This window comes from Chelonia mydas, chromosome 10 (assembly GCF_015237465.2).
Source record: "Chelonia mydas isolate rCheMyd1 chromosome 10, rCheMyd1.pri.v2, whole genome shotgun sequence".
NCBI lineage: Eukaryota > Metazoa > Chordata > Testudines > Cheloniidae > Chelonia > Chelonia mydas.
Window position 1 is genome coordinate 67336864 of NC_051250.2, and position 23621 is coordinate 67360484.

Genomic DNA, 23621 nt, shown 5'->3' on the forward strand with positions numbered 1-23621 from the left:
CAGCTGACAGATTTTGACAATAGGGATGTGTGAGATTTTTTGCCCATGCCAACTGGAAGGAAAGGGAGAGACAAAAATACTAAATTAAGTATGCTGGGACACATTTATACTTGAAGTCCATGGAGTATTTTTCCCTCTGTTTTATTGATACAGTTAAGTGTTTTCTCCTTACTACACTACAAGTGGTTAATGGTCCTGAAAGAAGTATCAGCCCACCCCAGGAGAACAAAAAGAGAAAGAGTGAGAGATTGAATTCCAGTAATTCGTTAAGAATAATCAGCCCCTAGTGGCAGTAGAGTTAAACTGCCATTTTTATTTTGTTAATTTGGCTTTATGCACTGCTGAGAAACGCATGCGAATACAAGGGCAAATTTTGCTTATAGAAGCATACATGAAATTCACTAGGAGTCACTCATGCTTCCAAAAACTAATGTGGAATCATAGGGTCTGGTGAGATTCTTGCACTAGGTTCATGGCCAAATACCTGCAACCTGGTAAAGCCTGTGCAGTTGGCAGTGCCATGGGCTGGGACAGCTAAGGATAAAAGCGGTAGTGGCTGTATGGTCCGAGGAGGTGCCCAAACAATGTGTGTTTCATTTTATATTCCGAATTCAGGCTTGGATCTTGCAAACCTTTTATCACAAAAATACTTAGTTCCATGACTAGCCCCTTTGAAATGAATGGAAGTGCTCACATGAGCAGTGAGTGATTCTTCATACGTGTCAGGGCTTGCAGCATTGAGCGCTTACATTTGGAGGATTTTATTTTTTGACTCGTCAGGGCAAATTTTCAGCCAGTCTCAAGCTCCTCTCTATTCAGAGACACCTCCCCCCATTGAAACCCACATGCGGTCGTGCTCCGTTCCCCAGCTTGTGTACAGGACTTAGATTCCCATCCTGCAAAGAGAACTGCTTGATTTCGAGTTGAGTTAGTGGAGCTCCATGCAGGTGGCCGCATGGTTTTCTTTGCAAGATCAGAGGCTTAGATTGTAAATTCTTTGGGGGCAGGGACTATCTCAATATATGTTGTCCATATATGCAATGGGGACACTGTCCTGACTTGGATTTCGAGGCAGGTGCTACTGTTATTTAAATGTCAAATAATAATAATAAGAGGTGATTTGGATATTTTTCTGGGCACAATCATTTGTATGCATTAAATTAGTGAGAATGCAAAACTGGAAGCGAGTTCTGTTGTGTGTCTCACAAAAACTAGAGAACAGCTATAATTTTTGTTTTAAATCCCTTTTTTAACCCCATCAGGTTTGGTTAATTTTCAGTTTAGCTCTATCTGTCAAATACATTAGAAATTAATTTTTGTTGGAGGGAGGTGTAGCAATTCATATGTGTTGTCCGCATTTGCAGTTTGGAGTCCCGGATATAGATCATTATATTAAAATCCAAGTTCTAGCAACATGACATAAAAGCTTTAAAAAATAAATATTGGACTAGCCAATGTTACAGCAGCCAATTTGTTTGGGCTTTGCTCTTTAATGTCTTTTATTTCCTGTCTCATTTATTATTTTATATGTAAAAATGCTCTGCTGGTGCTTCCAAGAGCAGAGCAGTTATTAGTTTTGCCCCTTTCTTTAATGCGTCCTGTTGGTTTTGTCCGGTGACTCATAGCTCCAGGCCTGGCAAACGTAGAGAACATGTTAAAATAAAGTTGGCAGGTTTGGTGGGTGGGCAGGTGGGTTCCTCCTAGGGCACCAGACCTAGTCATTACTGGAATGTATGTTTAATGCATGTCGGTTGCCAATGAATAAAAAAATCTTTCACTTACAGGCAGCTTTGCCATACAGAGCTTAATGAAGCTGGTGAAATGTGTATTTCACATCTGTTCAAATTTTATTGACCCCAAGCATGCAAATAAAATGAAGGCCTGTCAATAGTGCACTGTTAGTAAGATTACATTTAAGCAAAAAATCTCAGGCTGAAAGAAAAATCTAAATCAAAGGAGTATCGCAGGATTTTTTTGGAAACTTTTGTGTATAGATTCAGCTGATCTTTCATGCTTTTCATTTTGCAACCAATTTTCTTCATTCTTGTCATACCAAAGGCCAAATCTCAGGATATTTTTATCTGTGCCATTTCAGAGATTTCCTTTTCCATCACTTTCTCATTAGACGTTTCTAGCTGAGAGTCCTGTCTTGAAACATCTCCTTCCAGATGCTGTTTTGAAATAAACGTAACCAGGACTTCGCTGGAAAACTGAAACACTTTTGTGCCCTCTGAATGTAACTCACAATAGTTAGATTGTCTGAAATGAAATACATGGCTGCACATGGGTGGTTCAAGGAAGATCTGGTAATCACTTAACCAGGCATATGATGATAACCTGATTAACTCTGTTTAAAAAACAGTAATAACAATATAGCAGTGAGTGCTTAGGCTTCTGTATCCCGCTGAATATTAAAGAGCTGTGATTTCTGAGTCAATGACCGATTAAGAGAATAGAGCCTTTTTGAATTTTCTTCCAGAGAAATTGTATTATGTCAGTTTTAAAAAATAGGGCCAGAGGCCTCACTGGTGTAAATCAGCAGAGCTCCATTGATTTTGATATGTTCAGCTGAGGAACTGGTCCTTTAAAAACTTTTAGACAAAATTCCATTTATTTTCCTAGCATCTGTCTGGGAATTCCCTTTGAAATTAATAAAGGTACCAGGTGGTACCTGTGAAAAATCCATGGGATAGTGGAACTGTGCCATTGGAGTAGCCACCCCCATCCTGCCCTCTCTGTTTTACCTTCTTTTCACCAGTTGCCCTCCATCTCGGTAGTGAGATTATGAGATCAGTGGTACATGAATTAATCGGCTGATGCAACAGGTGGGGCTTGGGATTCAAGTTCCCACAAAACCCTGGCTATGGCTAGTTGATGGATAGAGAGACGGGTAAACAGATCACGCAGTATAAATAGATCTGTCTATTCATCAACTATCCTTAGCCATGTTTTTTCTGGGAACCTGCCCTACCTGTTGTGTCACCCACTTGCTACATGTCACCTCACTCAACAAGTTTAAGATGTAAGCAGAGTCAGGATGAGCTCCACCCTGACATCTGGTGGTGAGGTGTGGCAAGTTGTGGAAAAGAACTTCAGGGGCTGATCTCATTTGCATAGGTACACCCACCCCACCTAGAATGAGGCCATAGCTGCCCAAATGGTCACTTTGGCTGTTGTGGGATCCCCAGTGTCTCTGTTATTGGGGCGGGAAGAATAAATTGTTATTACCCTGATTATGGGAACTGTGCTTGGAACTGTACTTGGCCTTTTGTTATGATGGAGGGACTCACCATCAACTAAGTAGCACTCGCTAAGCAAGGGACATGGGTTCCAAAACTCTATGAATGGAGAGAGGCTTGAGACATGTATTTGTACCTGGTGGTGTGGGCCCCTTTGTGAGGGCCTGAAACACCAATTGCACCCCTGTCTCTCTCCACTGTGGAATGTCAGAGCTAATTTTGGGTCTATTAAGAGTCTTGCTACAGGTACTGTGCTGAATTCACTTTGGCCTTATGGTGCACCAGCACTAAGGCTCCCACTACTATGAGCTGAAATCACTGAGAGCTGAAATCACTGAGCACTGTGTCAAGTAGTGGGGAGCCAGAAGAACCAGAGTGCAGCGGTGCTGTTCGTGGATAGGCTGGCGGAGTGTTCGTGAGACAGCGAGATGAGCTGTGCAGAGCGGAGCCGTTCGTGAGACAGCGGAGTGTTCGTGAGACGGCGAGCTGAGCAGAGCTGTTTGTGAGACGGCGAGCTGTGCAGAGCGGAGCCGGTCGTGGTGGAGCGGAGCCGTTCGTGAGACAGCGGAGCGGAGCAGAGCAGAGCAGAGCCCTGTGGGGCAGTCAGCTTCAGGACACGTAAGGTGCCTCTTCCACACACAGGCACATTTTAGCCAGACTGGGGAGTAACACTCTGCAGATGAACTTTTGAACTCTGGGGCTGGGCTTTTGAACTTTGGGTGATTTGTGGATTGCTGGACTCAAGAGACGTTTGGGTTCTGGGACTCAAGAACCCGAGGGAAAGGATGTGGCCCAATTTGCTGGGGTGGGTCTTTGCTCATGGTTTGGTTAATGAACACTAGTTGTGGTGTTTCCCCAAATTAATGCTGATGTCGTTTACCTCATGTTATTAAAGATTCTCTGCTACACCGAGACTCTGTGCTTGCGAGAGGGGAAGTATTGCCTCTTTGAGGCGCCCAGGGGGTGTGTAAGATTTTCCCAGGTCACTGGGTGGGGACTCGAGCCAGTTTTGCATTTGCTTTGATGAGAGGGAACCCCTGTGTACTGAACCTGGCCCTTGCTGCTATCAACTTGGCCTGGCAGAAGGGTTACAAAGAGATAACCTGTGTCTGATCTCACAGTCCCATTTCTGGGAAGGGCAGAAGGGAGAGGATGGAAAGAGAGACAGAGCACAAATGAAGAAAGTGAAGGAATAAATACGGCCTCCCTCCCAACCAAGCTTGTCTAGCTGTCATGCCATAACCCTGTTTCTGAGACATCAAAGTCTTCTGCCATGGAAATCATCCCATCACAAAGAATGGGTCAAATCATCCTCTTCTGGAAAATGGGAAATTAACAAAAAATACGCCTGGATGATGATGCAAAAAAAGTGAGTTGTTTTTTTCTCTCAGGCATGAGAGATTGAGGGCCACATGGAAAAGGCCAGGGGTATGGTTCTGGAACCACACGGAGCCCTACGATCCACTGAAATCCTGACTCCAGTCTTTTGGCTGTTGGGCATTCACGCAGAAAACCTTCCCCTCAACATTGCACGCTGTCCTGGATACCCCCTCTCCCTCAGTAGCCCTATTGCCATGGCTACTATTACAGTGATTGGGTGTTACATGCCACTGCCCAACATGGGTGACGGTGGCATGTGCAGAAGAAGCCACATATCATAATGTAGTGCTGCCAGAAGCAGTAATAAACTAGAAAGAGATTACTTCTTGAAATTGCTTGGGTGCCCAAAGGACCATTCCAGCTCGGGTGAATGTCCCTGGTTCCACCCATTCCTCATCATGACTGACTTTGTCTCTGATTTCTCAGTAGCGCTATCAGATATACCCTCCTTCCACAACTTTTGCCTGAGTGTCAGTGCACCAAGTGTCATCAAGAGCAGAGAGGCTGTAAAGCAGATCTTCTTATTTACACACCAGTATCCTTACCATTTGGTGCACACACGGAAAGCCAGGAAGTTACTTTGAGCAGCACACGACAGGCGAACACATTCAGAAAGGAGCATTCTTTCCCAGTAATCATCCCACTCAGCGATGTTATAGACTACCAGCCTTTGGCTTGCCATTCCATTTTCTTTGTTGCTTTTTTAGCCAAGGTCATAGTAGTTTGAGTTGTCTGCACTTTTAAGTACTGGATGTGTTGAAAGATCACAGCACACGCAGTAGAACTTACTTAACAAAATCCTTAACATTTGTAACACATAGAAAGAGAATTCCAATGAGTGAGAGAGGTCAAAATAGCCCATATCACTAGCCTCCCAAAGCTGCATTTTCAGACAGCTACCGACCAGCACAATATTTAATGATCTTAGGATTCCCTTGTCTGACATCAGAGATTCACCAATGCTAGACTTTAAGGCCAGAAGGGCCCCTTGCGATTGTCTAGTCTGACTTCCTGCATAACACAGGCCATAGGATTTCTCATAGGACCCATCCGGATGAAGATCGAGGTGCCTTCCTCGCTTGGTGAATACTATTAAGAAAACTCTGAATACTATTCTTGCCATGAGAGTTGATCAAAAATAAAAAGATTATGTAGGCATCTAGAAGATTTGGAAAACATTTTCATTCCATGGCATTTCCAAATGGACCAATTTTCATTTTCCAGACAACCTTTTGTATGGATGTATATTTTTATAGAGATATAGGGAAGTTTGTCTCAGACAATATCAAACTCACTTAGAACATAGCTTCATGCCAACTACAGAGTAATCAATGAGGGACCTTTGTTTCACCCCAGGCCCATCTACCCATTGGGAACATAGAATTGCATACACCCCAGTTTAATCGCTGAATATGCATTCTGAAATTATTAACGCTTTAGTTGCTGGGTTAAAATAATCCCCAAAATGCATACTGGGGACTAACCGTGCTTTGAATATTCCTCCTTGAAAGCAAAGGCAAATGGTTTAGAACCATAATGTAATCAGAATGTCAGAAGAACCTTTCCATGATGTTTTCCGTTTGAATTTACATCAAAGTGTTTGTTTATTTTCATAAGCGGAATAAGTGCCCCATAGTGAGACCGTTACACAAATTACAGTTCCCGGGATTCATTTGAAACTCAGCCACCCGGTATCAGTTATCAGAATTGGCACAGTAGACTGAAAATGTTGTGACTTTGCCTAGAAATCAGTTATGAAGCAAACCTAATACACAACACTGTCTGCTACTTTATAATAATACACATATCAGTGTGGTGAAAACTGTATGTAACCTCACACCTAAATGCTGTGTTTTCTGCACTATTGTTGCTTTAATGGTACAAATCACTAAGAAGGCGCTGGGATAATCTACATTGGCACAAGTCACTTGTTACACTAGCGCCAGTGTCTGCATCAGAAGGTCCTGATTTGCATTGTGCTCAATTTCTGTTTGTTAAAAAAGATTCTCAAATGAAAACCATTTTAGAAGAGCAAAGTAGTAGTAGTATTCTCTGTAAGCTCTGAGGATAGGACAAGAAGCAATGGGCTTAAATCGCAATAAGTACACTTTAGGTTGGACATTAGGCAAAACTTCCTAACTGTCTGGGTGGTTAAGCACTGGAATAAATTGCCTAGGGAGGTTGTAGAATCTCCATCACTAGAGATTTTTAAGACCAAGTTAGACAAACATCTGTAAGGATGGTTTAGATAATACTTAGGACTGGTCTTCATTACAGGGAGATGGGTGCTGCTGCAATCGATACAGCAGGGATTGATTTAGTGGGTCAAGTGAAGACCCTCTAAATCGACTGCAGACCACTCTCCGGTCAACCCTGATACTCCAGCTCTTCGAGAAGACTAAGGGAAGTTGACGGAGAGCGTCTCCCGTCGATGCAGTGCAGTGAAGACACCGGGGTAAGTTGACCTAAGCTACGTCGACTCCAGTTACTTTATTCATGCAGCTGGAGTAGTGTAACTTAGATCAACTTACCCCAGTCATGAAGACAAGCCCTTAGTCCTGCCATGAGCGCAGGGGACTGGACTAGATAACCTCTCAAGGTCCCTTCCAGTCCTACGATTCTATGATTATGATGCAAGTTACATACAATTGTCAGGGTCTTAGTAAGCTGTCAGTGTGGCCCTCGAGACCACAACAAACAAAATAAAACATGTCTTCCAGGGATAACAAGTGTTGCCTTAGTTTCCACACTTCCACCTACTCACAACTGCTCTGTTTTGACAAACGACAAAGACCCTTGTAGTACTTTTATTATTCTTGTTATGGTCACTGGTTATCAAAATTATTTTTATGTAATATAAATGATAGCTGTAATCAGATCATGGCACTTCCTATTATACTTACTGTACTGTGTCGATACATAGAACTTGCCAAGTATTTGCGACAAGAGTATGTACCTGAAACTGGTTGCCTGAAATAAAGTGATGCTGGAAACACTGTGTAATTTAATCAAAGTGGGAACACTAGTGAATCATACACGAACACCAGTGTAAGGCTCAGACAGGAACAAGAATTCTTCCACTGCTGGGCCTGGAAGGAACTGCTGTTTGAGAGTTCAGTGCTCTGGATTTTTGTGGAGGGTGTTCGCACCTTCAGGGTCATGGGCACCAGGCACATGGCTGCAGGTAGTGTAAGGCAGAAAACTGATGGACTAACACAATAGTCTGGCACAGCTGTGTGCCCCAGTAATGTAACAGAAAAATGGATTCTGATTCCCTGAAATGAGAATGGGCCATGCATTGATCAGTGAATTTCTGCGGCTGATTATAGAGAGCAACAGAGAGCCTGACGCCTTGGGACCTGAAGAAAATCACTGACTCTCTTCTTCTGGATATTTGAGGATGGGGGTTTTAAGAGAGGGCCAAGTGCTCTCTGATGCATACTGCACTAAGGAGCCGGTTATGACAGACCAGTGCGATATAGAGGGGATGTATCAATCACTTCACTGCATATTGCAGAGCCTCAGCAAGATGACACAGACGGGAGAACAAGGTAGATGATGCCAGCATCTCTGCTCTTGTAGGAGGAAAAATGAAGACTTGATGGCATCACCATGATTCCACACAGTATACAGAAGGTTAACAAGTGCCACCAGGGGACACTTACATTGCTAAAGATGAATTGATGTATAACTGTTCTCCAGCGGCAGCAGCTAACTTGACTACCATAAATTCAAGGCACCTGGATTCTCTGACTTGACTATCTTTGGTAAAATGGTGAGAAGTCAGATGCTGGGAAACCTGGTGGCAGTTATTGGAACTCAGGGTGCTTTGGATTTGTGGATGGACAAGCTGCAACAGCTGACAAGCACACGAAAATGCACTGTGCAAGGAAGGTAGAGTGGAATCCTTTGGCTGGCAGAGGCCAGCAGCCTCCTTTCATTTGCAGAGTGAGCTCACCAGCCAAAATGTAGAATGTTTCCATGCTGGAGGAAGGGTGTGTTTTTGCAGAGCTCCATCGTGATTAGGCGTCTTTTGGGGCTGGCTCAATTTAAGTCATTTTTTTTTCTTTCCGTTGGAATGCAATAGAATATTCCCCGGGGGGGGGGGGGGAGCGGGCAGGGGGGCTCTGTTTTGAGACTGAAATGTGCACTATATTCTCCTGATTCCCTTTTAGTCAAGTTTGGGCTATGTGCTGTGATCATTAGAGAGAAGCTCAAGTGGCACAATGGAGATTTGGATTCAGAGTTTGAACACCATAAGCATTACTTGGTGTTTGGATATGAAGTTCTGATTTGAGCCCATTGGTAAAGAAGATATGCAAAAATGAATGGAAGGAATATTTAATACAAAGGAATCAGTTCCCTCATACAGGTCAATATTTGTATCACTAAAATGCATATGATGTAATAGGCATTAGATACCATGGAGGTGACCAGCTATAAACTACCTAGGTATATAATGTATATTTAGTTCCTGTCACCAAGAAGGTTCTCAAAGTGCTTTAGTCTTTACTAGCTGAGTGGACAGACTATGTACTGTGTATTTAGCAGACGCTTCACTTATGCCTGTAATGCAGCCACCTCTGGGATGAAACAATGTAGCTGCTTAACAGCACACAGCAACAATATACAACACCTTAGGACAGAAAGTGACAAAATATGCAGCATCCAACTGAAATTGTAGGGGGAATTTATTATAGGTATCCAGAATGTAATCAGTCAATTTGAAAAATGGCCAGAATGGTGGGATTACTACATTTCCTCTTGATAAAAGCAGCGTCAGTTTTTTAACAACCAGAGGCACTTAGGGTCTCACTTTTATATCTGTTAAGAAGGTGACATCTCTAGCAACACAGAGTCTACATCCTTCAAACTCAGACAGATCATTTGCCTACTGGATCACCTGAGTTTCCCCTAGTACTAACCCAGCTGCACCTCACTTAGCTTATAAACTCTGACAAGAGCACTGTTTAAAAAGGGTCTGTGCTGTAATGACCCCACTTTCTATTATGGCCGCTGGTCTGCTGCATTCCAGGTAGAGTGCAGCTCCTGAATGCACTGAGCATGGCTTAACATTCCACTGACTTCAATGGCATGTCAGTCAGCAGAGTGCAGTGGAGAGACCCTGCAGCCCAAGAGGGAGTGTAATACACTTTCTGTGCTATTTATGCCGAGTTGGACCGCTGCTGGCTCATGATCTCCGAGAATCAGTGGGGTGTCTTCTGTGCCCTGAGATTCATGAAACCATTGAAACATGAAATAAACAATAATCAGTGAATTGCCTACCTGGATGAAGAACTTCCTTCTCATATTCTTGCAGCTTTCACTTCCATCATCTTTGGACTGGATCATGCTGGTGATCACAAGAGGATAAGGAGTGCTGTCATCCGGTTCTGAAGTGCATAGCACTTGTAGTCTAGGGCAACTGTCAATTTTCTCTTGATCCCAACTGGTAGAAATCTCAATGGGATCAGGGCATTTCTCATCTGGACTCGACCCATCATCAGTATCCTTGGTATTACAGAGTATAAGTGATCTTGAAATGGAGCGAAACTTTTTTGATTTCCTGCTCCCAACTCTGCTCTGTCGATCCACCTTCAGTGAGCTGGTGATGCTGCCCTTTTTCCTCTCATGTTCCCATTTGTGTGGCATGACAGTGCCAAAAACTTTCTCCAGTCCTCAGCAGCTAAATATCCTCCCAGAAGAGAAATATAAAAAGTGAGTTATAATTGGCCTCGTCCTATTTCCCCTCCCAGTAACCTACACTACTGAAAAGTTGTGATGAACAAATTGAGTCAACAGAGCCTTTCAGTCCACTAACAACCATGTGATGTCTTATGACTTGCAACATTTATTTCTGTGCAGTGCTGTACTAAATTCTCCTTCACCATTTCATTCTCTTCCTATGCTCTCCAAGCACAGAGGAGTGCTTTAAACAAATGTTTTTGAGGCTTCTGTTGTGTTGCTTCTTCCTGGTTTCTGCTGAATTTGCAGGATGAAATCCCAAATTGAAAAGAAGATACACAAAAGCACTATTCTATCCTTCAAACTCACATAGAAGGAGAGGCTCTGCTTGGAGCCTGATTTATGACAGCGTTGTAATTCAAATAGGATTAATCAAATTGTTGAGGTTAAATTCTCTGCCTGGCACATCTGATTTGTAAGTGGTTTAGCTAAAGTAGATCTTGGCCATGAATAAGGAAGGAATGCCAGGCTGGAGTGAAACACATACCTTTGGACAGCTAAGCCCACTTAAAAGAATCTGTGTTTAATTGCAAAAAAGAGATCCATTGAAGCCATTTAGATGTGAATACCTGATTAAGGATTGAACCTCAGAAAAGAATACAACTCCAGCGTATTAATGCAAAAATAACCCATTAAAGGAATTATTTTTCCACTGTATGTTTCTGCATACCAAATCAAAATAAAATAGAGCAGAAATGCCACGGAGTAGCAGTGTGACATAAAAATTGGTACTTTATAAAATGAATATTAAGTAAAGGAATAAGCATATTAGAAAAATTAAGAAAAACTGGTCAATAAATTTTCAGCATAACCTTTTTCCATCATAAAATGCAAGTTAGTTGAAATTATTATGGTTTTCAGGAGCATATTGATTTTTGATGGGTGAAAGTTTAAATGAATCATTCTGACTTTCTCATTTCATTTTGATAATATTGAAACATTTTGTTTTAACTTTATCATCTCAAGTAATTTCATTTATACTTTTATAGTATATCAAAGTATTAATTTGAATCGTATATTTAAAATTATATGTTTATTGTTATATATCATTATGTTTGACGTTATCTAAATGAAATGTTTTGACCTTACTGAAACTAAATCATTTTACATTAGTGAAATAAAATGTTGCTGATCGTTAATTTTTTGGAATTTCCCATTTCGCAGAAAATTTTGACTTTTCATTCCAATTCTGAATGTAAACAAATTTTGAAATGTTGGAATTTCCTACAGAACAGAAATTCTGTTTTCTGGCCAGCTCTAGTAATAAACTTATGCAGTTATACAGGGTTTATTTCTCCTGTTTTTATCTTCCTTTTGATCTGTTTATTAAAATGCACAGGTCCAGGAAGGTTATGGAATGTAGTTTACATTAAATTGAAAAGCATATTTAAAATAAATCTTTTAAAGTCTGTAGCTTTGATCCATGCAATTTGCACAATATGTTTTAGACTGGGATTTATTTCTTTCTCTCTCTTTTAGTGACTCTAGTGCTGGTTAAAGTTGTAAAACTGGCTGGAATATCTATTTTGCCCCCGAACAGGTCCACCCTGGCCAGGAAGGAAAGCTCTGAGAGGGTGGTTCAATCTCCATGTTCCATTCAGTCCTTAGTATCTCTGCGAGTGCTAGCAAAGGTGCCAGGTAATGGTAATTACGATGTAATGAGTTGAGGATTTTGTTGGACATTTTTAAAAATAATGAAATGTTCTTATTATGAATGTTTAATAGCACAAAGATCACGGACAGTGCAATAAAGCACAGAAAATGTATGCACAGGGAGATGATAACTGTAGGAATGCTTCTCAGTGGGCTCAGCTTCACTGTTTACAAGCACAAATTGCACTTGAAAAAAAGGTGCAAAATTTGCACCTATGTTTTTTGTGTCAGAAAATGAATTATGGGCGTAAGACATCAGTTGCATGTTACAACTGAGATTTCTACCCACGGCTCTGCTGGCGATGCAAAAATGTGGGTGCAAATTTTGCACAGGCAAATTGCAGCTGCAAAAGGGAGACCAGCCACCTGAAAATGTAGGCTTGTAGATTTTACACCAAGCCAGCTCCACTGTATAATAGAACCCTACAAGACAGCCTCAGGATCACATTCCTCTCCTCTACCCCTCAGAAAAATACCCATAGAAACCAAACCAAACACTGAGGAAAAGAAGGAAAAATGAATAATGTGTAATAGAGAACCTGCGCAAAAGAGCTATATGCTGGGAAATATGTAGCTTCTAGAGGAGTACAAGATCCAGTCTGCATCAAAGTTTGTTTAATTTTGTAAAAGAAAAACAAACACTGCACATAGCCTTTTCATGAGAAGCAAAGAGGTCCCTTTATCCATCATTGAGAATATGCTAATACATATGGTGCCTTGAAGAGATTCAGGCATTTTGATAGGTGATACTCTTTTATAAGAGTTTAGGATAATTTATTTTCTATCATACTAATTATAATATCCTTCTGCTTCACAGTGTCTTTCATCCAACAGGATCCCAGAATACTTCACAAATTACATACTAGCACTATGTGAGATTTTCCAAAGGAACGTTCTTCCATCAGAAAATGCCGATTCATTGAAATCAAAATGTTGTGTTGGAACGTGTCAATTTCAATGAAAATTTTTATGGAAATCTGCCAGCTCTTCTGCCCACCTCCCAGCTCTTTGGCAGCTTTCCTGGTGTGCTGGCACAGAGACTGGGCTCCCTGGGCTTCCAAGCTCTCCAGTTTCAGTTTTGAAGGAATCTTTCAACATCTAATCCTAATGTAGAGCTGTACCTCCCAGCTCTGTAATCACGCAATGCTTTACCTCCCCTAGTTTCCATTTATTGTTGAATGGAATCCTTCTCTATGAATAATCCAAGTACCTGTCTCCTCTTACTGCTCATAGTTTTGTCCAAAAGGATCAGCTGAGTGAAGTTAACCAGGGTCTGGTCAGTTTCAGGGCTGCTATTCTGAGGTGGACACTGATGAAACTGCCAAGAATCATGATCATTTCAGTTAGCAGCTTCTTGGGAAAACTAGAAGCCAGGCAAAGGGAGGTACTGGGGTTATTCATAGAGAAGGCTTCCCCAAGCTCTGAGATACCAAGGAGCATGGGGAGCTGGGCCTGGAAATCTTTGAAAAAAATCCATTTCTGTTCTTCCAATATGGATTTTTTTGCTGTGAAAAAATTCATAGATCTGGTTGTTGTTTTTTTAAAGCAAAAAAGCCCCAGGACAAGCTCTGACTCTTATAACACATGACAAAGGAAAAAAGGCCTTGATTTAGGAAAGCATGTAAGCATGTGCACAAGTCCCAAACACATGCTTAAAGTTAAGTACATATGTAATTGTTTTGTTTTGTTTTTTAACGGGATGCTTTCCTGCCTAAAAATCCGGACAAACAGTAAAACGTGGAACTCAGTTAATCCACCTACGTCAGAATAAAAGAGGGTATTTAGGCATAGCTAGATAGACACGGGGAGGCATGATGGTTGAATGGATCAGTAACCAGTGTTCTGTTCTCAGCTCTGACGCTGACTTGCTGGATGACATTGGGCAAGTCACTTCACCTCTCTGTGCCTCTGTTTCCCAATCAGTAAAATGAGGCCAATGATACTCACCAGAATCCTCTATTTGTAAAGCACTTTGAGATACACGGATTTAAAGTGCAATGTACTATTGTTAGTCATAACTTTAACAGCCTAATCATATCCAAATAACAAGAAAATATGCACATTGATCTAATTAAGTATCACATCTGCAGTTTGTATTACACTTTTTACATGGAATAATTTGCATTAGTTAACGGTAAATGACACCCACCCATATTATTGTGTAACGTCTTTTGGGGGTTGTTTTAGTTTTGTTGGGTTTTGGTTAAATAAGACTCTTTCATTGCTGCCCCGGTGTAGAAATCAGTCCAGTTGCTACTTTTTGACATAACCCCCCCATTAGGACCTCAATATGTTAAGAAATTAATCTTGAAAAGCTCATGATAAAGGTTACATTTCCTGTATGCTTGAGGGTGTTTGGACGGAAGGAAGGACGGACCTTTTATAACAGATGAAAGACAGAAAGTGGGCTTGGAAGAACAGTATGATTGATAGGGCTACAGGTATCTCAAATACTGCTCAAGTAGAGATCCAGCTAGTCCAAGTGCATCCCCATAACATCGGCATAGGAAGCAGTGTGTCTAACCTGCTCAGGAGTGCAAGTAGGATGGTACGCTCTAGTACGCAGTACCGGCATGAGATTTTTAGTGGGTATGGGGTACCGGAAAGAATTGGGGAGGCTAGAACCCCACTCTGGAGGGGGGGTGGAATTGCACTCTGCTCCTTAAAGGAGCAGAACACAGCTAGGAAGGGCATTCATTCTTTATTTGGATCTAACAGCACAATACATATGCCAACTAACTTAAACAAAGGCTTTGTTTAAGTTTGTTAGCATATATATTGTGCCGTTAAGTTGGTCAAGAGTCCTCAAGAAGGGAGGGGAGGGGAAGGGAGGGGAGGGGAGGACAGAAGGTGTTCAAACAGTGTTTTTGATTCCTGATCCAGCCTCTGGATTATGAACATATACTGATAGGAGCATTCTAACCAAGGTACTGAGGACTTTAAAATAATCTGGAGCCTTCATATTTCCTTGATCCTTTGCAGATGGACTTACGAGTTGGATATGGTACAAAGACTGTTCTAGCCTCATTGATTGATGATTTCTTCCTTGCAATGGACAAAGTTCAGATGTCTGCTGACTTTCTCACATGAGTCAGCAGCCTTTGATACCTGTGGTATAAGCAACATTGCCCTTGCTTGATTGGTTTTGTTCTTTCCTCTCCAAATGTCAAAGCCTGTTCCCATTGAACTCAAAAGCAAAACTTCTTTTGATTTCAATGGGAACAGGATTTGGCCCCAAGAGATCAGAGAATGTGATTTTGATCAATTGCTTATCTGTCCAGAGACAGTTCTCATGCATGTTCTGCCAGGCTGGTTTTGATTACCCTTCCTGTAGGTCATGCTGAGGAAAATAATCAGACAATTTGGGCTGCAGTTCTATGAAGATGCACATGGCACACACGCAGTTCTATGCCTCTTTTCCATCAAACCCAGATGGCGCAGCATCTTTGCTTTCCTAGTGTCTGGTGGAGAGCAATACTTAGACCTTGTCTACACTGCCAATTTAGAGCACTGAAACTTTCTCGCTGAGGGGTGTGAAACACCTCCCCCCCCCCCCCCGAGTGACAGTGTGGACGCACTACAGCGCTTTTCATACTGCGCTCTCCGAGGGCTGGTTTAACTCAGAGCACTCTACGGGCCTGGCTACACTTGTAGATGTAGGGCACTTTGAGTTACACACACCTTCGCAGAGTGCAGTACGGAAAGCACTGCAATCTGTGCACACTGACAGCTACAAGTGCACTGGCGTGGCCACATTAGCAACTCTTGCAACGGCCACAGAGAGCAGGGCATTGTGGTAGCTATCCCAGCATTCAAGTGGCTGCAATATGCTTTTCAAATGGGGTGCGGGTAGAGTGTGACAGGGAGTGTGTTGTGTATATGTGGGGGGAGAGAGAGTGGGTTTTTGGGAGCCTGAGAGCATGTCAGCATGCTGTCTTGTAAGTTCAGACACCAGCAGACCCCCTTCCCCTGCCTCTCAAGCAACATTCCACAGTAATGGTTGCTTTGTCCCGGAGCAGATACGCAGCCAGCTGTCAGAAATGGAGCTTTGAAACGGCATATCCGCATTCCTACAGCCAATTCCAAACAATGACAAGAGTGGCCACTTGACTTAAGGGGATAATGGGACGTTTCTGGAGGCCGATCAGAGCGCAGTAATGCAACACCTTGTTCACACTGATGCTGGGGTGTTTCAGCCGAGACGGACCAAGCGTTATGCTTCTGGTGGAGATGGATTACCAGGAGCGCTCTAGCTGCAGAGTCCAGGGGCTCTAAGTGCCTTGCCAGTGTGGACAGGTCTGGAGTTAGGGTGCCCAGGGCTGCTTTAATGCACTCTAACTCACAAGTGTAGCCAAGCCCTACATCTGCAAGTGTAGCCATGCCCTTAGTTTGGACATAAAGGAGGCACTGATAGTGTGTTAAGGGAAAGTGGGGTGATGGTCCTTCCTATCCTTCTTCTATTTAAGAAGTTTTCAATTTGAGGGTGGTGCTGGATCCTCAATGACACCTGGGAGTACAGGTGGCACCAGGGGTCCATAGCATCATTTTACAACTGCATCTGTTTAACAGATGCAGTTGTAAAATTTTAGACAAGTAAGGGGAGTGTCAGAGGGGACGGGGAGTGCGTGGGTGTCCTGGGCTGGGGGCGGGGTAGACAGGAGTCACATGGAGGGTCATGTAGGGAGGTCACGTGACCCCCCCCCCCTTGTGTCCCTCCCATGAGTGCAGTACCACCAAGAAATGATTTCTACTTGCACCACTGAACCTGCTGCATTTTTAGAATGAGACCATGGAATATGCATCACAACTTACCTCCAGATGTTCAAGGCCTTTCAGATGAGATTGGTTGCCCTTATAATGTGGAATCAGTGCTTCCAGGAACTCCTACGGTATATCAACAATAATAACATTAGGGATAGGTCTGAACTAAAAACTGAGATCTGAACAGCTCTGCACTAGGCGACATTTCAGAGGCAGACAGCATCTCTTGTTAAAGGGTTTCAGTGTTTTACAAATATTTACTAAACTTCCCCTCCCCCCAGGAAGTAGTTAATTAAACCGAGCCTTTCTACAACTGGGAAAACTGAGCAAGATTAATGGCCAAACTGTGGTGCACCAGAGTAGGGTCCACCATGAGTGAGGATGGAGTGGGCAGCAGAAGCCCCTTCTCTGCTCCAGCACACCCATACAGCAAGCAGCCATGCCCCTGAGCACATGCCATACTAAATGCCCTGAAAGGGGCCTCTCTCTATGAAGCTGAAACTGGGGAGAAGTGTATAGTACACCTACTGAAAGGGGCAGGACATGTTGCATAAGCCCCACTCCCCCATCACTTCTTAAGGAGTTATGCCTTATGCAGAGGTAACATTTCCCTTCTTCACTGCATGGACAGTACAACTGCAAGCCCCTCCATCCCCAGTGCTCCTTTGCGTCTCGAGACCAAATTGAACCCTACAAGACTTACCCAATATCACACAGCAAGTTAGCGGCTGAGCTGAGGATAAAACCCAGGAGTCCTGATGACTTCCAGTCCCTTGCTCTAAGCACTAGATCATGCCCCTAGTCCCAGCTTTTACCAGTGCAATGTTCTCTGTAGAGCTGCTGCATAAGTAATACAACGACGGTAGGAGACATCAAAACACACACTCTATAAGCTCTCTAATACAAATGTCCAGAAAGCAGCAATGCAAGTGCCAGAAGATCCTTATGAATCATCGCCATCTTCCACCAAATTTAATTCAGTTTTTTGTGGGAAAGGCCAATTATTTCAAAGCCAGCTCCCAAAACCATTTATCTTTCCCCTGGTGCGCTTGCTGCTTGTCATATTCTCTGGCCATTCCGGTACCTCCAGCCCTCCTGATGGAAGCTGTCTGTGGTTTGTAACTCAAACCAAATGTTACTTCTTTTTTTCAAGGGTTCCCCCCCCACCCCTCAGCTTTGTGTTAAAAAGCTCTCTGTCTGTCTTCTGTAAACAATATGCATAATTTTTGAGTAGCATCCATTTGGTTCACATTTTTGGTTGGATATTAAACCAAGCATTTACAAACGTAAATAATTTGGAGTCGTTCCCGGACTGAATGGGAATCCTCTGCTGTTAATGAAACAGTGGAAAAGTTAGATCTATTCTTTATTAGCAAGAACACGAAGGCTTTACGTTACTTAGTACTAACAGCATAAACTCTTGCATCACATTTTAAATCTCGATCCTGTGAGCTTTATCAGTCTTGTTACTCAGCTTTACCATAAACATTGAATGAGCACAGAAGTCTAGGGCTTCCAGCCAAGAAGGAGAACTACCTTTTTGTTTTGGTAAAGAGCAAAGGCATTTTGGAGTACTGGATTTACTGTGCAAAGCCTGTAGTAATTATAAAATAAAAAAATAATAAAGAGAACTTACAACAGAGAGGCAGAAAAACCTGACTCCTGCAGAAGGCTGTTTTTCTTCATAGGCCTGGCAAAAAAAACAGAGTGAATAATTGAAAACACACCCTCACTGTCACATGACTTAGTTTTAGTAATTTGGTTCAGTATATTGGAATGAGACTATTGTTTCCTAATTGACCAAAATGTCAGCAGAGATAGAAAAACAAAACCAATGAGATACACATCCAGGAAGACTGTTCCTGACTCTCTTGCAGCTGTTCAATGAAGCCAGGCTTTCCAGGATTTTGTCATTCCCTCTACCCTTTCTTTTGAATAGCCCCTGGATATACTGGGGCTTTGAGCATGTTACACCTCTTGAGGAGGAGTGGAACCAAGCTAATCGAATGCAGGATTTCCTGTTGCTGGCCAGCTCAGCCAACACACTTCTCGTAATTTTCAACAGTTATGTTACATGTTAAGTCAATAGGAATTTTATAGGCCACTTCCTTTCCAGAAGCAAAAATAACATGGGACCCTCCAAATATTGATTAACAGAAGCCACTGTGAGTCTAAGTCCCAATTCTCTCTCTTACTCCAAAGGGGATGTAAACTGAATGGTCCATATGACTAGCATGTTCCTTTTGCCTTCATGCTGACTCAGATGCATTGGCCAGCGCTGGGGGAGAAGCCAAGTCCTTGCCCACCTAAGCCAGCTTTCCCGGTACATGCTGGCCCGATAAAAATACCCAACGGCTGCGAGAACTGATTTTTAAACAGTTATTGTTTATTTGATACAGATTTTAAATAGCAAAGCTTATTTAGAGGCCTCATTTTTCTTCTTGACCCTATAAAATGTACATAATATCAGATCCAGAAAAACTTAAACAGAAGCCTGAATTACCCTCTCACCCCTCAGTGTGGTCCCTCAAGCTCACACTGTCACGGCCCACTACTTATTCTGTGGATACCTACTAGAGAGGACTCCACTGCTATCAGTCTAACACTTAAATGCCTTCACCAAAGAGAGGTGTGATTTGCGTTTAAAAAGTTACTGTGAAATGGTACCATGTTTATTGTCTGTCAATGACTTCTAGATCAAAGCTGCTCCATGTAGGTAGGAAAAAGGGTTTCTTTAACTTCCACCCTTGCTGGGTTCACACGGTGGAACGTGAAAGTCAAGCTGAGTTCTTTCCTGTCTATGCAACTGCCCCAGTAACCCTGGCCCAACTTTATAGGTGTTGCTAACTCATAGCTGAAGTGTTCATCATGAGAAGAAAAGCACCCAGCTTTGCTTTCATGTACCAGAGTAAGTTGGCAGGGCATCAGTTAGCTAAAACATCTATTCAGTTGTAAACAGAGCAAATATGATCTGGAGTCACTGAAGGGCAGCAAATATGGAATGCCACAATGCTGCTTTAAAGTCTCATTTTGGAGAAGACCCATGTTTTAAACTCTCTAGTGGACACCGGATATCAAATTTCTCTCCTGTAAAAAAGTAGAATTAGGGAACTTATCTTTCCTATTATTTAACCAAAAAACATGATGCCCTATAATACCTAAATCCTTGCTGTGGCATGGGCAAAGTGTGTTTGAATAGAGGGATAGCAGCAGCAGTATTATAGATGTGAAAAATCAGTGAAGAAACTAACAAGTTACACAGAGTTTCTCATGCATTTTTACAGTGGCACACACGTGCTATTGGTAAGGGATGCAGAACTTATTCATACAAAATCTGAACAGTCTCAAAGTTTTTCTCCAAACACAGACCAAACTGGAATCTTTTCTGAGGCTCCAAAACATCAGCAATCGTTTTTTCCTTCCCTTTTCATTTTCACACACCAGTGCGCTTCCTGACCATAGGCCAAATTCTGGGGTCCCTAAGTCAATCGGAATTTTGCTCAGTTCAGAACGGCAGAATCTGGCCTACGGCCAGGCAGCAGAAACATAAATATCTTGAGCGAGGCTGCTGATCATGCTACTTCTTTCCATCCCTTTTTAATAGCACGTTTGTTCAGTGCACAGTGGTGATCGGAAAAGTGAGCTGTTAGAATGTACAAGGATAGAAAATAATGCCAGAGTATATCTTCACGGTATTCCCTGATATTGAATCCTGTGCGTGGGTCTCGTTACACCATCTTTAAAAAGATTATAGTGGGAGAACGGCCCTGAAAATGATCAGAGACATGAATTCTGTTGTATGGGAAATCGTTCAGTACAGAGAAGGTATGAATAAGAAGTGACATGATAAGCAGTATAAAAAATAATTAAGCGTATAAAAAGGCTGCTCAGTAGATCCTATTTACCCTTTCCTGGAATACAAGAGAAATGGAATGAAAAGGTGACAAATTTAAAACCAATAAAAGGAAACAGATTTTTTTTATACAAAGCATAATTAATATGTGGAACTCATTGCTACAAGATGATGTCAATGCCAAGGGTGAAATTTTAGCCGCTTTGAAGTCAGTGGGGAGTTTTGCCACTGATTTCAGTGGGGCCAGGATAACACCCTATGAGTGTAGTGGATTTTTTTAATTAGCTGTTCATATGATCAGAACTAGCCAGTTACACTGATATAGAATATATAAGGGATAACAACCCCCTTGCCTTGGAACAAAAGCAAGCCTTGTCTGCTGGGATGGGAAGACATTCCCCCCTGGGCATGTTATTTCATATTTGTCTCATTATGGAGATTAGCCACCTTTCTGTGAAGAATCTGGCATGTGTTCCTTTCTCCCAAACAACTTTTAAATGACAAAGAGCAATTTCCTCTTCATTGTTATTGGTACAGGCCTGAATTAGTCACTCCTGCCTTGATTATTGCAGCCTTTTCTGCACTAGCTTCCCCATATCCCACTGCTGCCCCCTCGGTCCATCTAAAACGTAGCGATATAAAAATTGCCAGCCTGAATCAGACTAGTCCAATAGCCTGTTGCTGACCGTCACTAGCATCAGAACACGTAAGCTGCACTAAGCAATTCTGGGATCACATGCCTCCAGGAAGTTTCCTAGTCCCCCCTTAGTTAGGGGCTGGCTGAAATATGAGGGCATATATCCCTTCCAAAGTGCTTCTTTGTTTTTAACATTTATTATTGTGACGGGATACTCTTTTTATCAGAGGAACGTGCAAAACCCCCATGGGTGAACAATTATTGTTTAGCCGGCCCATCAGGCAAATTCTTTCCTAATACCTGTCACTTGGTGGTTTGCTTATGCAGTGAAGGATGAGGAGAGCTATCTCTTCCAAACACACAATGAATCCTGTGTATTGGAACTATAATTTGCCCTTTTTTTGAATCCTGCTAAGGTCTTGATGTCAGTGAGATCCAGTGGCAATGAGTTCTACAAGGTAATAATGCATTGTGTAGAAATGTATTTCCCTGTAATAGTTTTAAAATCTCTGCCTTTCCGGCTCGTTCAGTTCTTGTATTGTCAAAAGTATTGTCCTCACCTCCAAGTCTTTGTGGAATTTTGCTTCCACTTATCTTTATAATCACTTCACCATTTATCCCCACTTGCTCCTTTACCTTTCTCCTTTTGCCTCCTTCTCTTACTCTGAGCTTCACCCTTCCTTCCAGATCATCTTGTATGGTTGGAGCACCCTCCCTCTTCCTCAGATCCTTAAAACCACCTCTTTTGTGAAACCTTACTACCTTTAGCCTTACCAATTGCATCCAGGCCTTCTTGTTATTGAACTGTTGCTCGGTGTTGACCACGTGTTGTCTTTGCTTGAGTTAGGTTGTAAGATCCTTAGAGTATGGATCTTGTCTTTCTGTGTGTTTGTGTAATGCACCATGTATACTTACAGTGCTGTATCTGATTGTCAGGTCTTTCGCTGGTGGACAATGTTGCTTGTGTTTTAGATGTACTATCTACAATGCTGTTTTTATGGAGCATAACATTGTCACTGGAGAAGACGGTTGCTACCAAAAGAGCTCATCCCACACAGCTCATCCCTGCTGCCTCACCTCCAGGCCTGATTATGCAGCCCTGGGCGAATGGGTAAATCATTGTGTAGGCAAAATGCGCTGGTTTAAAAAAAATAGCACACATCTGATGCACATGAACTACATGAATGATGCACTGGCTGTGCATGTGACTGAGAAATACTGCAGTGAGTGTTTGGAGAACACTGACTTGTGTGGGATGTTGAGAACGATGGCATGTGGGGTATGGCAGGAATGTTATCCTTTTAACACAGTGAGGGGTGCTTTTTAAAGGAATATTTGTATTTATTTATAGATCATGTGTAAGAGCTTGGAGGTGGAGTAAAGAATGCTTGCATGTAAGTATGGCTTAATGCTTGAAATCACGCAAAGTCATTCGTTTCATTTCGATTAATTGATTCCAAGTCCAGAAGGGACCATTGTGATCATCTGGTCTGGCCTCCTATATGACACAGTTCTAGTCACTAGTAAATAGTTGGTGCTGAATGTAGCGTCCAACTATTTTGCAAGTAATTGGCTAGTGTCACAGAGTATATAAATTACTGCAACTCCAGAACAGTAATAATTTATGTGAGTTCTCCTTTTCGGGGATTTTTTGATTTTTTTTTTATGACTTTGCCTCTTTATTCCACATTTCCAGTCATATAATGTTGCTTTTTCATCTGACCTTGCTTTCCTTTTGATTTATGCGCCCCTGAACGGCATACCAAAATAAAGGGCCCTTGAGGTGGAATGAAAGGGGGATTATCAATTGCCAACAAATGTGATTTATCAGGAAAAATTATAGTGTGAAAGAAAAATGAACTTTCTCTATCTGCAAAATCACATGAAAATGGTCTCAGTATTTTTTAAGGCTTCAGTATAAAAGTTGCATTTAGGGCCAGCTATTATTACATTTTATTGTAGGTTCTGGGTTGGCTTCTGGCACCTTTACTGATATGGAGTTAGTCCCTACTCCTCAAGCAACCCCATTGTGCTTGAGAATATCTGGGAGTACTCAAGAAGTGAAGAACTATTCCACATGAGTGAAGGTTCTGGAATCTGTCCTGCGCCAGAGCGCGCTGATATCAATGGAAAGATTTCCATTGGCTTCAATGGGCTTGGATCAGACCCAAACACAGGTAGTACGTACTACTGTATTTTGACTGGAGGATTTTTTTTAAAAAAAAATTAGCATTATCAATTATTTCCACCCTTTGGTGAAGAATTATGCAATCCCCTGCCCCTTAAGTGTCAGCAGGTAGGTAAGATGAATTTACTGCATCTGTGGGAGCAGTTGTTATTTCAGCTGCGAGGG

At 42.2% G+C, this 23621-nt stretch overlaps 1 protein-coding gene across 1 annotated transcript in view; it reads right to left on the minus strand.

The window, feature by feature from the left end:
- The window catches only part of IL16 (interleukin 16), a 53303-nt gene extending 36402 nt beyond the window's left edge, over positions 1-16901 (minus strand). Inside the window, exons 1-2 of the mRNA XM_043523558.1 lie at positions 16830-16901; positions 9906-10305 (exon numbers count right to left, since the gene is read on the minus strand). Coding sequence (XP_043379493.1) covers positions 9906-10271 — 366 coding nt within the window. The 5' untranslated portion in view covers positions 10272-10305; positions 16830-16901. The remainder of the gene's footprint in view (positions 1-9905; positions 10306-16829) is intronic.
- Positions 16902-23621: the final 6720 nt, after the last annotated feature.